Source organism: Panthera tigris, chromosome B1 (genome assembly GCF_018350195.1).
Source record: "Panthera tigris isolate Pti1 chromosome B1, P.tigris_Pti1_mat1.1, whole genome shotgun sequence".
Lineage (NCBI taxonomy): Eukaryota > Metazoa > Chordata > Mammalia > Carnivora > Felidae > Panthera > Panthera tigris.
In genome coordinates this window covers 123,310,996-123,327,812 of record NC_056663.1, presented here as the reverse complement: position 1 = coordinate 123,327,812, position 16,817 = coordinate 123,310,996, and the positions used below count along the sequence as shown (strand labels likewise).

General features: G+C 36.8%; 1 protein-coding gene across 1 annotated transcript in view; it reads right to left on the bottom strand.

Annotated features, from left to right (window-relative positions):
* Positions 1 to 519: 519 nt before the first annotated feature.
* STPG2 (sperm tail PG-rich repeat containing 2) overlaps positions 520 to 16,817 on the bottom strand; it is a 614,041-nt gene continuing 597,743 nt past the window's right edge. The window contains 3 exon segments of the mRNA XM_042984154.1: positions 520 to 594; positions 1,275 to 1,350; positions 8,367 to 8,453. Of these exon segments, the coding sequence (XP_042840088.1) occupies positions 583 to 594; positions 1,275 to 1,350; positions 8,367 to 8,453 (175 nt within the window). The 3' untranslated portion in view covers positions 520 to 582.

Here is a 16,817-nt window from a genome sequence, read left to right as displayed (position 1 = left end):
ATTATTTTGGGGGGGGGAACATGACAGTTTAAATATACTAGGTGTATTAGTGTCCTAGCACTGCCCTAACAAAGATTCACAAACTGGGTGGTTTAAAACATGAGAAATATATTCTCTCACAGTTCCAGGGGTTTAAAATCTAAAACCAACGTGTTGACAGTGCCATCCTCCCTTCAGAGCTCCTAGAGGAGGATTTTTTTTTTTTTTTTTTTTTTTGGATCTTTCAGTTTCTGGTCCCTTGGTTTTACTCAGTTTGTAACACCAAACTTCAGTCTTTGTTTCTGTCTTGGTGACCATTTTCCCTGTGTCTGTCTCACCTACTTGTATGAGGATACCAGTTGTATTGGATTATGGGCCCACCTTACTCAGCATGAACTCACTTATAACTAGTTACTTCTGCAATAACCCTATTTCCAAATAAAATCACCTTCTGAGGTGCTGGGAGTCAGGACATCAACATATTAATTTGTGGGTCACAAATCCACTCCGCTGCATGAAGAAAACAAAACCTCGTATATTTCCTTCCCATGGATGATGTTCCATTATTCGTTTCACAGACATTTATTCAGCAATTCTTTTTTGTTACACGCAATGCTAGATTCAAAGCAGTAAAAATGAATTAGACCTATTTCTTATATAAAAGGAAATACAGAAATAAACAAAATATGATGCTTAAATGCAATACCGTTGGTATGACCAGAGTGCCACAGAGGCTTAGATTAGTGTGTGATTAATTCTGCCTGTGAGACCAGACTAGCAATTACAAAGATAATTTTTTGAAGTTAATATTAATAGAAGTATAAGAACTAAGCATGCAGAAAGATCAGAAGAGGCATTCCGGATGAGTCCATTCAATGCACGTATATAAAGTACCTGCTGTGTGCTAAACATACAAGTTGGATGCTGGCAAACAGCTATAATTTGTGTTTGTTTCTGGGGATAGAGACATTAAATGCTTTTGTCTTGACAGAATATTAATTTAGTGGGGAAGACAGAAAAATAAACAGAAAATCATGATAGAATGTGATAGACACTATGGTGGGGCTATAAAGGAGTAGAGGAAGAGAGATAATTAGATTTGAATGTCATGTTAAATGACTCGGCAATTTCATAAAGAGTATTATATAGGAGAGTCACATGATTAGACATTTTGCTAAAAGGAAAAAAAAAGACTCCTATAAAACATCCTACTGCAGAATGAAGAATACTTCAGACGGTGCGGTGTCAATCTTGTTTGTATTTCATTTTAAGTCCAGAATCTCATATATTCATACCCATATGCCCTTTGCTAGGTGTTGCTTGGATATTGTGTTTTTTTTTATCACCATCCATGAATTAGCCACCCGGGGTCTAAAACAAAGAGATAATAAGAAAGCAATAAAAATGGGAGCCAAATTTCTATCTTTCTCTTGGACATTAAGCTATGAACATATGGAAAGAGAAGGCAAGTACCAAACCAATAAGTCTTTGGTAGTATGAACTTGAATTTAAAGTTTTTCTGAGCATTATTAAAAATTTAATCTCCTTTTGAATCACTGCATTCTACAGTAAGAAAGGATTTGAGAAAAATCTTCATTAACCAGAGTCCACAGTTTTTACTAAACACATTTTCTCATGATTACCTTTGTTTTAAGGGTATCTCAGAAATAACAATATAGACATATGTGAAAATTATAAGGAATTAATTTATGTATACATGAGTATACATGTTATAACTTCACCTTTTTAAATGCACATACATGAAATTCTATAATACGTTGGCGTCTGGAAGCCACCTAAAGAACAATGACAGAGAGAACTTCTAAAATTGTTAAGCATGAGCATAAAGCCCTATTTTCAAGGACATACTTTTCCTCTACCCTCTTAGTTAATTCTTGGGGACCCGTGAATTAAACTGACAGAAGACAGATTAGGAAGAGAAAAGCCTGATTTTAATGCATAAAGGGGAACATCAGGCAGTTCACCAAGAAAGGTGATTTCATTGTGGTAGTTAGAATTTAGGGTTCATAGACTTAAGGGGATAGAAGAAGGACACTTATGGTCGGGGGAGAAGGGGAGATTAATTCTGAGAAAGGGGTGTGGAGAGAAAGACACTTAAGAGAAAACAAATGACTTCTTGGTAAAATGAATAGGCCCTTAGGAGAACAGATGGGCAAGATGATAGTTTTGTAACAAGGTCTTTTTGGTGTGCTGCTGACTTCTTTTTTGGTCTCTGGTGATAAGAATCAGTCTTTCCTGGCTGCTCTCTGGGAGGGGATTTATGACAATTGAGTTCTTTCTGGAGGCTCTGCTTTTAGGCAGATAAGGGATTTCAGAAACTCAAATGCCTTCAGCTTAAAATAATTGTTATGCCACAGTGGCATATTTGAGATCCCTTCATGAGAACTGAAGGATGGGCACGGGGTCTCAATAGAAAAGTGGAGACAATAGGATCCTGCCTCTCTTCCAACCACCCTAAGGCTAAGAATAAAAATGTAATCCTTCTGTGCTCTCACTTGTAACTGGTGGCTGCCGCACCCAAGGGAGTGTTTAAGGATCCATACATTTGGCCTCCAAGTTTCAACTCAGAGAATCATGAGCTACCAGCTTTTGCTCCTGTCCCTCTCCTCCTTTTCATAGGGAAGAATAATAAATAGTTTAAATTAGCCAAAATTCTCTCTGCCTCAGTTATTTTCTAGAACTAGATTTGCGGGGAAAAAAAAAAAAAAAAAGCCACTCCGGATAGTGAAAGAATTTTAATTAGGACTTTGAAATCCAAAGGCAGTACAACCCTGTGTGTGCTTAGTAACTAAGGAGACCCAGGAGCATCCAGGGTGTCTGCAGTGAGCCTGGGAATATTAGATCCGGGAGAGTATGAAACACAAAGAGCTCACCTGGAGAAAGCTGCCTGTATTTCTGGCACTTGCAGGGGGAGGCACCTTCCAACAGCGGCTATAGAGATGGTGTGGGGCCATGGGGAGGGTGAAGGGGGCTGTGCGGTTCGGTCATTACACTCCCTCCTCACAGGCTGATTATGACACCACTACCATCAAACGTTTTTTAAAATTATCTGTACTTAACACATGTGATGCAACATGTAACCTGAAGGGGTGTTTCTTGCTGTAAAAATATTAAAAATGTATTTCCCTTTCTTCCGAGGACCAATGCCATCTTGCTCTATTTCTCTCATAAATTCTGTGGTTATAGCTTCTATTCTTTTCTATTTTTTTTACTCACTTTTATATACAGATGAGAGATTTTAAAGGCATTCTCATTTGCTGAATATAAAAATTGAAGTGTAGCTGAAATCCTTAGAAGAGCAAACTATGTCTATCACACACCATTACCTTCTACATTGTTTGTGATTACCGGGCTTGAACTTAACAAAAGGCTCCGTTAGAAACGAAGGGCAAGATCCCACCTTTTTGAAAGAATCTATTAAACAAAACAAAACCCATGAGATTTGGGGGGAAAAAAAAGAAAGAAATATCTGACCCATTTTTAGCATGCTAAAATAAACCACCAGCACCATCTATCAGGAGACTTCAAACAATGGCAGTAACACAGACTTAATCCAAATGGAAAGGTGATCTGAGTTAAATTGTCAGTATGCTTCGAAGCCTTTAATTTAATAATTACATTTATTAATTATTGCCCAGTTCAAACACAAATCACACTTCTTGTATGTAAAATATAAAAAAATATAACATACACGTGTGCATTTATGTGTATATGCATTTGTGTGTGAATACATACACCTGTATGTAAAGCAGGGCAAACACCAGATCATACACAATAGAGCCATGTTAAGGTGAATCTAAGAAACACACATTATAAGGATTTTTCATATACTAAATATGGGCTCTCAGGTTCCTAATGGCAACAAAAGAAATATGAACATATTTCTCATATATGATTCATAGTGGCCCAGAATTTATAAATCTAGTTCAATTAAAATATTATCTCCATTTGGAACAAATAAATAAATAACCTCACAGAGCCCGTGACTAATCAGACTTGTGCTCTGATTGCATTATCCAGCATATCCAGCAAGTTTCTATGACTACCATTGAAATAGGAGAGCAGTGACTAAAAAGTTAAGAATTACTTGAGGGTAAGCAAGCACGGATATCCTGGCTGTTGTCACAAGTTATAAAACTCTGATTATTGCAGTCTTCATTTGAGCCTTTTTCAGAAAATTGGGCTTTGCAAAAAGAGATTATATAACACATATTAAATGTAATTATTTAGCTTATATTCTAGATTAAAAATAAAGCACTTTTGTTTGTTTTTCAGAAGAAAAATGTTCTATTGGTAATCCACTTCCTTTCTCAGCGATCTCCTCTGAATGTCCAATTTACATTTGTTCGCTCAAAATGACACAGCATGAGTGACTTTATAAAAATGATCTTTGGCCCAGTCCCTTATGTTATCCTGGCCCATATAATGTTTGGAAGGTATGATTTTAGGAGACAAGAAATCAGTGAAAACTCTGAAATCCCAAACCCAAACCTCTTATTTCCTCTATGTATGAACTTCCTCTAGCCCTAACTTTCCTCAGCATTGGGAGAACAGGTGCAAGTTAGGACTATCATCTAAAGAATTATACTATTAGTATAACTATCCTTAGCTTCTGCAACATCTATTGCAGAGGCTAGTTAGAATCAACACGATTAGTTTTAGAGAAAGATCAAAGCACAGTCTTTGTTGTCTTGCTTTGGCTCTATATTAAAAGTGAGGTATTTTATTCAGCAATTTTCCATCTAGTGACTCATGATGGGTGATGGACAGGTGGATGATTGAGTTGTTTTTGAGATAAGAACTGCTTAGCGGAAGAGTTATGGACCAAAGCAGCCAATAAAACCATCTACAAAGAATAATGGACAGTGATGACAGAGCTATAAGCACAGCAGGAAACATTTTTAGCTCCCTTTCCTGTCATGGGGGTGCACTTTCCTCTGCATTAGCAAGGATTGGGTCAACACCTGCAATATAATGCATTTTAAATCTCAAATCTGAGCTCACCCTGCTTGAGAGAAAAATGTTCTATCAGATTCCACCTTCAGCTTTGTGAAACCCTTGTAATTGTACAATTACTTAACAAACACAGGGGGCTGGGCATCACAAGAAGAAAATAAATCAAATTACGACAAATTCTTAGTATCTGGTAATCCCAACTTGTTTACCTAAACAGGTTAAATGATCTCACCAAATGACAGAACTTGACTTCTCCCTCAACAGCAAATATATAAAAAGTGCTGAGTGAGCATATTTTATTCCTGTCACCTAATTTCAGTTTCCATCAACTTACTTCCAAGATATTATTGACCGGAAGTAGAGAAGAGTAGTGGGCGTAAGAGAGGTGCTGACTTGAACTTAAGCTGAGGGTACTCTGAGACATGACTGAGGAATTTAAAGAGTAGAGAAGTCTAATTCTATGAAGGATGAAAAATTTCCTGGAAAATACTCAGGCTTAGGGACACTAACCAACCCATACTCTTTGGAGGGCAAGAGCAAAGAGAGTCTGCCATGAAGATTGTCCTGGTGGATATGTACCTAAGGGGAGCGTCCCATAAATAAAAACAAAAATTTGGCTTTCCTAAGAACTTGGTAACTCACAGGCAAACCAGAGGGGACATAAGAGTCCCCTGGACTGGTTTTATGTGTTACTTCTTTAAACAGGTCTAAAACATTTTTGTATTCAGTGTATATTTAACAAAGTCATGAAGGAATTGATATTCTCCTTAATATTGTTTAAGAAACAGATTCACTTACTATTTCATTTCCATTGTCTGAATCAGACCTGATGTTCTGAAGATAGTTTGCAAACCATTTCTCTTTGGTACTTGTTCTTTAACACTCTTGTGATTTTCCAAAACTTTTTGGGAGGCACAGTAAGCTATTTACAACTTAGATAATAAAAGAAGAAAAACAATCTCCATAAACAGCATCATGCCATGTATTATTATTTTTGGGTTTTTAGCTAACTGTGATCACTGACTTTCAACTAACCAAAGGACGTGACCTTGCAAAAAGAATTGACAGAAATAGAACTATGTTAGTGAGGAGCTGCTGCTGTTGCTATATGTATATGTGCCATTTGGTTTAGTTTTATCAACTTCCAGCCCATGGCTCAGTCCATCTCACAGGAAGTAAACACCATGGTATTTCAGTAGTGTTTCATTTCTACTACACTGAGTAGCAGAGCTGTGCCCTGGCTGACCCACTCTTTTCTCAGACTCTTCACCAGGACAAAATTAGCATGGCTTGATACCTTCTATCTCAAAGCAACCTTTCTCAGTGAGAGACAGATTGGTCTCCAACTTTCCCTTAGAGTAATACACAATGTTGGGGGTGGGGGGAGGTAGCCTATTCCATTTTTCTTATGTTTATGTGAATTTCTTCCTCCAGCTTCTCTGTCCTCCCCCTTAGTCCCTCCTCTCCACAGAAAAAGGATTGACTGATTTGACCGATACGATAAGCAGGATCTAGTGCCTACTGGCTCCTGTTCCTCAGTTGGTGAGAAAGTAGCCCCTGTCCCAGGGCCTTGCTCTCTGTCCCTGCTATCAGGGCTCAGTGTATAGCAGAGTCTGGTTTCCCCTTGCAGCTTACCTGTGTCAACAGCCTGCACATTGTGTATTGTTGAAAGGAGTTTTCCAAGATCAGAACTCAGGCAATGGCTATTAGGAAATCCACATACAGTCACAAACCCAAGGTGTTTTCTAATCCACCTCTACCGATAGTAAAGCTGATGCTTTAGTCTATATTTATCAAGCTCCTGTGTCTGTTTTTTAACTGCTCTAAACTTGAGGGGAAGGAGTAATATGTACTACATTGGCCCTATTGAAACCTTCATCTCATAGATCTACCACCTCCAGTGCTCTAGGCCAATGTTCCCAGAGAAGACAATGGCCCCACCAGATGCCCAGGATCCCACACAGGCAGCCTAGAGCAGGAGAAAAAGTAAGAAATTGTGGATGGCATCTGGCTTCTGATTGAGAATAGTTATAAGAATATGAGAGATATTCTTTGGAAGCTCCCAAAAACACTTCGGGGGCAGGGGTAATTTAAAGGAGGTGCAGTGAACTTGGAATCACTTGTAGTGAACTATGGATTCAAAATACGTCAAGTCATTCTTATATATGGGATCTCAGACTTGTGAAATCTGTGGAAAGTTAAGCTACCTGCACGTACATCTTATGCTTATAGGAAACTTATTTGTTCAAAACATTTTTTGCTTATGTCTTTTTATTATAAGAATATGTTCATGAGATAGGCAGGATAACCATAATACTTCTATTTCACGTGTAGGAAATGGAGACATAGAAGGCTAGAAATGATCCTATGTTATATAGCTAGCAAGGGGTGGAGAAGGATTACAAAATGTATGTTCTCTAATTTCTAGACTGACTTTGTAATAAATCACTTAGAATTCCTTACAAATTCTCCTTCACAGAAATAATTTCTCAGAATTTTATAGGAGTACGAAGCTATTAGATGTAATGGGATCAAAAATTAGAGAAATACTTGGGCTTGCTGATTGTGATGTGCAGACTCTAAGACACCCCCCGTGATTTCTGCCTCCTGGTATTCATGCCTTTGTGTAGTCATTTACCTCTGAGTGTGAACAGGACTGGTGACTTACTTCTAGCCAACAGAATCTGGCGGAGGTGATGGATGTCACTTCTGTCATTATGTTACATAGGATTGTAGAAGACTCTCATTATTAGTTCTGTCTCTTGCTGGCTTTGATGAAACAAACTGCCATATGAACAGGCCTACATGGCAAGGAACAGGGGGAGATCTCCAGCGAACAGCCAGCAAGGAACTAGATCCTGCCAACAACAATGTGAGCTTGAAAGTGAATCCTTCCTTAGTCAAGCTTCAGACAAGAACCAAACCCTTGGACGCCTTGATTACAGCCTCAAGAAACCCTAAAGCAGAAGCCCAGTTAAGCTATGCCCTGATTTCTGACCATGGAAACAGGGCATAATTATGTGTTATTTCAAGCTACTAAGTTTATGATCACTTATTGTGTAACAGTAGATAACTAAATTGGTTTTCAGTGAAACAACAGGAATCCTCTAGCAGGTCCAAGCTACAAAGAGTCTAACAATTATGTTTCCTGCCATCACCCTGTTTCCTATGCTGCCCTAACTTGTACCAGATACTATAATAACCGCTTGTGCCTGGTGATCTTGTCCAGTAGATGTAGTCATCTTACCATGTTATCTCTTACCTCCCTGGCAGGATTTAATGCTCAGTTGTCTGCTACCAGACGCTGCAAGGCCAGAATCATTTATTACAGAGAGTTTAAGAATATTTCTGTATTAACAAGTCCTTGTCACATAAACATTAATGGAAAGCATAACTCAGTCTCAAGGTACCTTATGGAACATTTATCCTGAATTGCTTTGCCAAGGCCTGGAAACAGGTGATCAAAATTCTCCTCTGATGATGTATGCAGCCCAGGACTATTGTGACAGAAGAAGGAAAGGAGAGGGAAAAAAAAGGAAAGAGAAAAAAAAAAAAGATATGAACCTCCTTACATTGTTCCCAGGCAGCTTTCCTTCTGAGTGTCAATTTTTATTAAATGTCTCTTATTTCTCTTTTTCCCCATGCAAGTATTGGAAATGAGGAAGAAATTGGTTTAATAATTTTCTGAGAAATCAGCTAAATTCTAATGTTGTTTGATCACATCCAGTTACAAAAATGTCAAGTGCATTTCCATTTAGAGTGCTTGCTTAAACAGCCGTGCAAATGGGGAACACCCGAAAATCAGCATATATCATGAGAGAGTTTTGACTTTTTTTTTTTTCAGTACACACTTGCATTAATCCACTCTGTTACTCTTGAAAATAATGCATTTTTCCGGCACATCATTCCTTAAATGAGGGTGATCCATCACCACTGGAGATTCACCAGTGAGGCACATTAATAAAAGCAGACAGATTCAGTGTGTTTTCTTTGGGAAGGTTTGCTTCTCATGAGGACAACGTTTGGTTGCTTATGCCAAAAATGCAACCCAGATGTTTCTACAACTCCTGTTTTCCCTGCTAGGACATTTCCCTAGGTAACAGCTTATCATAATTCTCATTTTACTCTTCATTAAAGAGCTGTTCATCTCAAAATACTATGTGTTATAAGGGGATGTGATTTTTCTCCCCTCTTCTGAAAGCTGTTGAATTAAATATGTTATAGTAACTATACTAGACATCCTACTCTGATGAACTCAGGACTTGTGTGTGTGTTTATTGTGATTAAAACACACACACACACACATACACACACATTCAAACACCTATGTGAATAGTAAGTAGTGAGGCTCAGACATGTGGAATTCAGGCAAATTTCACATTTTTATCACATATTTTTCAAATCTTAAATATTTCTGAATAATTTACTTCCTGAAAATGACTAATAATGGGCTATGGGAGAACTGAATATTTAAATTTCAGTATTTAATTAGATTAAAAATTAGCTAAGCAGTATTTTATTGAATAAAATTATATGGTATTTTTCTCCTAATCAACCCCCCCCCTTTTTATTTCATTCCAAAATATGTATAAGTACATCACATATTTAGGCACTGCTACTGACTATGTGCAGTTTAATCTCTAATTCCTGCTACTATATTTTAGAATATAGACTTTCTACAGGATGGGTGAATTCTCCAGCAGGCTACATTTTTTTTTTAATGTTTACTTATTTTTGAGAGAAAGAGAGACAGAGTGTGAGCAGGGGAGGGGCAGAGAGAGAGGGAGACACAGCATCTGAAGCAGGCTCCAGGCTCTGAGCTGTTAGCACAGAGACCAATGCAGGGCTTGAACCCAAACCATGAAGTCATGATGGGAGTTGTAGTTGGACTCTTAACTTGCTGAGACACTCAGACGCCACACCTCCCTCCTTTTTTTTTTTTTTAATATTTATTCATTTTTGAGAGACAGAGAGAGACAGAGCATGAGTGGGGAAGGGGCAGAGAGAGAGGGAGACACAGAATCTGAAGCAGGCTCCAGGCTCTGAGCTGTCAGCACAGAGCCCCACACGGGGCTCGAACTTACTAACTGTGAGATCATGACCTGCGCCAAAGTCAGACTGTCAACCAACTGAGCCACCCAGGCACCCTTCCCTCCTTTTTTTAATATCCAGCATAGCTACATTTTAGCCTTAGTGAGAAGACTTCATCTTCTCATATTCATTTTGACAATTCCACACTTAAACTATGTGTAATGATTGAATTGAATGCCTGTGCTTGAAGTATTGAATCAAATATTTAGTCACCTCAATAAAGCTGAGAATAACAAATTCCTTAGCACAGAAATTATCAAATACCCAGTGTTAAGACATATAGTATGTTTATGAAATTCAGAGTAAAACTGAATTTCAGAGTTATATAAAAACATAACAATAAGATATATAGACACTCCCTAGAGCAGATCAATTATTTTTGGTGTTATTCTCACCTCAATAAAGCTGAGAATAAAAAATTTCTTAGCACAGAAATTATCAAATACCCAGTGTTAAGCCATATAGTATGTTTATGAAATTCAGAGTAAAACTCTGAAATTCAGAGTTATATAAAAACATAATAATAAGATATATAGACACTCCCTAGAGCAGATCAATTATTTTTGGTGTTATTCTCAGTAAATGGATTTGAAGAAATTTAATCAAGTAAAAACAGTTGATAAAATATATGTGTTGATTAATCATAGCAACATACTTATACGATAGATTCAAGGGGCCATACATGACCTAAAACATGATTTACGAAAAAATATCAGTAAAAACTGTGCTGAGTATCTAATTGCATGAAGTTGCCAGGAAATGGGAAGAGTTTTAAAAGATAATTACCATAGACCTAGATTTAAGATCAGAAGAGTCATATGTCTCTATATAAAGAAAAGTTGGCCTACAGAGAGAAATGGTACATTCAAATCAGTTGAGGGTATCAGCACAAAGAAAAGTACTGAAGACATGAATTAGAACATTCAAGGCAAACAGCTTGAAAGAAGAACACGGTATGAAACAAAGGAGGAGATTAGAAATAGACACATTTAAACAGTTTTTTTTTCCTTAAAATTTTCTGAGGTTGGCTGAGAAGTTGATAACGTTCCAGAACATGAGCTCAAATTAATAGTACTAATTTTTAGTCACCAAATGGAGTTAGTATGTAGAAAGTTACAAGTGAGTGGCACTCTGCTCAAACTACTAGAACAACCTGGGTAAGCAACAAAATCGGAGTTTAAAAAAAAATCAGAGAATTGAATATGCAAAGAAACTAAAATAAACTAAAATCCCACAAGTTATTGTGGGACCCAAGGAATTTAACAAAAATCCCCTACCCCTGGACAAGCAGAGCAAGACTAACTCCATTTTGTGCTACACCCACCATCTCATGTATAACCCCCACACGACCTACTTATTGCTTAAAACACTCCCCCACCCTAGTCAAGCCACTGAGCACACCCTTACTGGAAACCGGCTCATATAAGAATGCGGAACCCCTAACCGCCAAAGAATGTAAACCCCGCCTTTTGCCCGCCAACCTTGCGCACCAATTCTGACCAGAGTGATAGGCTAGTTCAAACAGTTACTATAGGGTAAATTGTAATTCAATTGGCCACCTGTGTGTGGACTGACATGACTATGCAACTTTCTGTATGTGTTACAATCTCATTGGCCACTGGCCCCTATAAAACTGCTACGCCTTTTAACCTAGGGGTCCAAGTCCCTGCTCTGCTGTGTCGGGTATACTTGGGCCCAAGCTCGAGCTTGCAAATAAACCCTTGTGTGTTTGCATCGGTATCAGCTCCTTGGTGGTCTCTCGGATTCAAAATCGGGGACATTACATTATGAGCACTTGGGAAGCTGCTTTTACCACTAACAGGGATGAGGAGAGGAGAAATCTTTCAGAGATAAGGGCCAGGCATGTAGAAACCTGACCGACTTTTAATGAACTTTCGCAGCACTACACAGACGAGTTTGAAGGACGAAAATCACATGACACCTCAGCCAGAGTCTGGTCTGTACCCACTCACCCTGTCTTTCCCCAAGTATTTACCATGATGGGGGTACACTGAAGCCCGGGGACAGAGCAGGGAAGTTGAGAGAGATACCCCTAAGGTACATGGGCCTTTTCCAAGGGCAAAATAACTATCCACCAAAAGCTGGAACTAGAGAGAGAGCAATAAGAGAAATCCATAGAAGTACTCTGAGCCTTTGCTGACTGCATTACAGCTACATGCCAAAGGCTGGGGACAGGGCAGGAGAATAAAGAGAAATCCCTCTGAGAAACTGTGGCTCTTCACCAAGGGTTCTACAGCAGGCCTCCAAACCCTAAGGGGTGGGCTGCAGGATAGGAAGACATTTCCCAGGGAGCAGGAAAAGAGAGCAGGACAAGAGAGCAAAGAAAACACCCAAATGACTCAGAAAACGAGAAGCTGGATGTGAGTGAAAAAGAGATTACCAGACTCTTGCTAATGCTCAGATCCCAAACCTTGCTAAAGGGAAGGTTTTAAGTCAATGCTTTAAAGTACTTTAAGTTAGTGATGAACTGAATTTAACCAAAGGGGCAAGAAAACTCAGATGAGAGTCAAACATAGATTAGGCTGATTTAGCCCATGGCACTAATGCTTGACATAAGAAGGGCAGCCTTTTTATGGAGATAAATAGTATATACTTGGTCTCTTATGTATAAAGTCTGTCATAAACAAAACAACAATAATAATAACAATGATAATAATAAAAGTCACAACAAAATAAGCAATATGACCTTTGGTGTAGAGAGAAAAGAATCAAGGGAAACAGAACTAGAATTGGCCTCAATCCTGGAATTATCACAGACTTTATTTTTTTGTTTTTTTAATTTTTGTTTAACGTTTTTATTTATTTTTGAGACAGAGAGAGACAGAGCATGAACGGGGGAGGAGCAGAGAGAGAGGGAGACACAGAATCTGAAGCAGGCTCCAGGCTCTGAGCCATCAGCCCAGAGCCCGACGCGGGGCTTGAACTCACAGACCGCGAGATCGTGACCTGAGCTGAAGTCGGAGGCTTAACCGACTGAGCCACCCAGGCGCCCCAATCACAGACTTTAAAGTAACTTGGAGAAACATGCCTAGTCGAAAAGGTGGACAATAGACACGTTTAGATAAGGAATTTTAGCAGAGAGGTAGAAACTATAAAAATGAAGAAAATGAAAAATACGATATCAGATTTTTTTCCTATGGGATTAAACAGCTGAGATCTGTGGAATACTGTCAAATGGTGTAATTTCAGTGTAATGGAGTTCCCAAGAGAAAAGAGAAAATGGACTAGAAGAACTATCTGAAGACATAATGGCTGAGATTTTTTCCTGATTGATAAACCATGTCAACCAATAGACTGAAAATTTTCAACAAAACTCAAACAAAATGCAAAGAAAACTATAATTGGTTTCATCATAAACTGATGAAAACCAAATATTAAAAAACAGCTAAAGAAAAAGCAAGTATTATGTTAAGAAAAAAACAACTATACATAGAAATATATTGTAGCTGATTTATCAAAAACAATGAGGATCAAATACAATTGAATGATATCTTCCAAGTGCTGAAAGAAAACACAAAAAAAGGACTGCCGAAGTGGAATTTCATATTGAGGGAAATTACTCTTCAAAAATAAAAACAAAAGAAAGACGTTTTCAGAAAGACAGAAACTAGGCAAATTCATCACTAGTACATCTGTATTGGATGGAATGCTAATAGGTGTTCTCTAGGAATTAATACCATATGGAAGTCAGATATGCAGAAACAAATAAGGGGACCTTATAAGGTAAAAATATGGGTAGACATCAAATACATTTTTACTTTATTTACATATGCACATACTAATTTATCTGTAAATGTTTTTAAAAAATAATTTAATAAAGTAATACACTTTTGCCACATATAGAAGTAAAATATATTACAAAGAAAATAGAATTACACTGCTGTATTTTTTAAACATTGTTAATGACATAGTATAAATAGGAACAAATGTGAAGATGATAGACAAACTCAATCATAATATATAACATTAAAATGGACTAATAATCATGGGGTTCCTGGGTGGTTCAATAGGTCAAAAGTCCGACTTTTGATTTCAGCTCAGGTCATGATCTCACAGTTGGTGAAATCAAGCCCACACCAGACTCCACACTGACAGTGCAAGAATTCTGCTTGGGATTCTCTCTCTCTCCCTCTCTCTCTGCTCGTCCCATGTGTGCGCTCTCTCTCTCTCTCTCAAAATAAATAAACTTATAAAAAATAAATAAAATGGACTATCATTCCACAGGCAGAGATTGTTAAACTAGATTTTTTTAAAAAGGATTTGATTATATGCTGTTCTCAAGAAACACAGTTTAAATATTAACAAATATGTTGAAAATGAAAGTATGTAAAGATGCATCATGCAAACACTAAGCACAAGGCTATAAATTTCAAGATAATGGTCTTTACCAGAAATAAAGCATCTCATAACAATAAAAGAGTGAATTCATTTAGAAGACCTAACAATTTTAAATTTTAAGTACATAAAAACAAAGCTTTCAAGTACATGAAGGACAACTTAAACACTAAAAGAACAAATAGAACTCACATGTAGTTAGACATTTCAAGAATCTTTTCTCAGTAACTGAAAGGGACAAACATATCAGCATCATTGTAAAAGACTTGAACAATCACATCAACTGAGTTGGCCTGATTGATATTTGTAGAATACTAAACCCAATAGCTATAGAAATACACTTTTGTGTGTGTGTGTGTGTGTGTTGGGGGAGGTGGGTAGAAGCTATAAAAAGGTCAATATGGTGGGGGCATAAAATTAGTTTCAATAAATTTCAAAAGATCAAAATAATATAGAATAGCATTTCTGACCACAACATTAATTAGAAATTAACAAGATATCAAGAACATCAGAAAATATTTGGACATAAAAACACCTTTTAAATGGCCTGTTGTAAAGATGTAAAATGGGGTCAGTCTGACAAACTTTCAGATGTTATCAGGAAACAAGATTATGAATATATACCTATATGGTCAGATGAACTTTCCTGTAAGAGCATAATAAATGATTATTCCTTCTAATGTGATAGAGAAATGTCCTTTTGTGTTTCATGATCACTGATAGCTAATTCCTACTCCTTGGAGCCTTGATCACCTCTGTCATTCATTCATTTTTGTCTGAAATAACTGAAATATTCTTTTACAATTTCTCCCCAAGTCCCCATTTTATTCTTCATCCTCAGTAAAACAGAGTTTACTAGAATAGTGCAGGAGTCAGAGGTGGTAAATACATTTAGTTACCCCAGGAGTCCACAATGTTAAAGTTACTCCAACAAAAATATAATGGAAGGTTAGGATCCAGGAATGTATGTTATTAATGTATCAACTCATAATCACAGTTGTAATTTAAATAACAAAATGTTGAAATAATTAAAAAATTAATTCTCTAATATTAATTAATCATGTTATAACTAAGCAAGAAAAACAAATGTAAAGAATGGAATATTGTGCAAAAATAGAACATAAAAGCCATAATTATTGTTTTTTAAGTAAATGCAGCTGCATGAAATGAGTGTGCATAAAAATATTTTACTTCACAGGACACCTGTGTGGCTCAGTTGAATATCCCACTTTGGCTCAGGTCATGCTTTCATGATTCGTGAGTTCAAGCACCATATTGGGCTCTCTGCTGTCAGCAAAGAGCCTGCTTCAGATCCTCTGCACCCCCCTCTCTTTTGTCCCTCCCCTGCACATGCTCTCTCCCTCAAAATAAATAAACTTAAAAAAATACTTCACAAATATTTTCTGTTAAATTACTAGTAAGTATTTGGGCCTATTTTGCATGTGTAATTATATTTTTGTCCCTTATTTGGAAGATGATTTGCTCTTCAGATTGTTTCTATAATCAATGTTACCTTGCTGTTCTATTTTATAAAAGTAATGCATGGATATTATTAAATATATAATATATAGAAATGTCTAAACTGAAGGAATACATAAAGGAAAAAATGAAGTTGCTCCTTAAATCACCGTAGAGATCATCATTGTTTAACACTCAGCAAATATTCATTCAGACTTGCTTATGTATATAAAAATTGGAGAGTTGTATGTATATACATGTGTGTATAAAACATTTATTAAATGTGCATGTAATTATAAACATATATATACATACATATTATCCTGTAACCTGATGTATTCATATAACAAATAATGCAATGAGACTATATTTCATTATGTACTATGGATAATAAAATCCAGCATGTATAATAGCTTTATGCTAGACGTCTTCCTCAGTACTTGACATAAATTAACTCATTTTAACCTTATAATAACCAGTATGATAGATGCAATAATTATCCTCATTTACAGTTCAGAAAAATGAAGTGCAAAGAAGTTAAGAAATTGTCCAAGGTTACATCGCTAAGAAGTAGAATAACAGAGGATTCATCCCCTTTAACAGTTGCCTAGTAGGCCAATGCCCCTTGGTTCACTTAATTCATTCCATATGGATTAACATTTAAGCTACTTCTATTATAGTTCTAATTCTTATATATATATATATTTTTTTCTATTGTTATCCAATCATTTCCAAAGGATAATTTCCTAGGGTAGATAGATTAGCTGGGTTCTAGATTAGAGAGAGAGAAAGAGGTACGTAGATATATATATATATGCATGTATCTACATAATAAATAGAAAAAAATAATTTTTGTTTTTTGAAAGATTAGTAACAGTATGTATGGAGAAATATATACTTCAATGATAATTTCATATGTATGACATATCTGTATATATATTTTTACAAATATATTT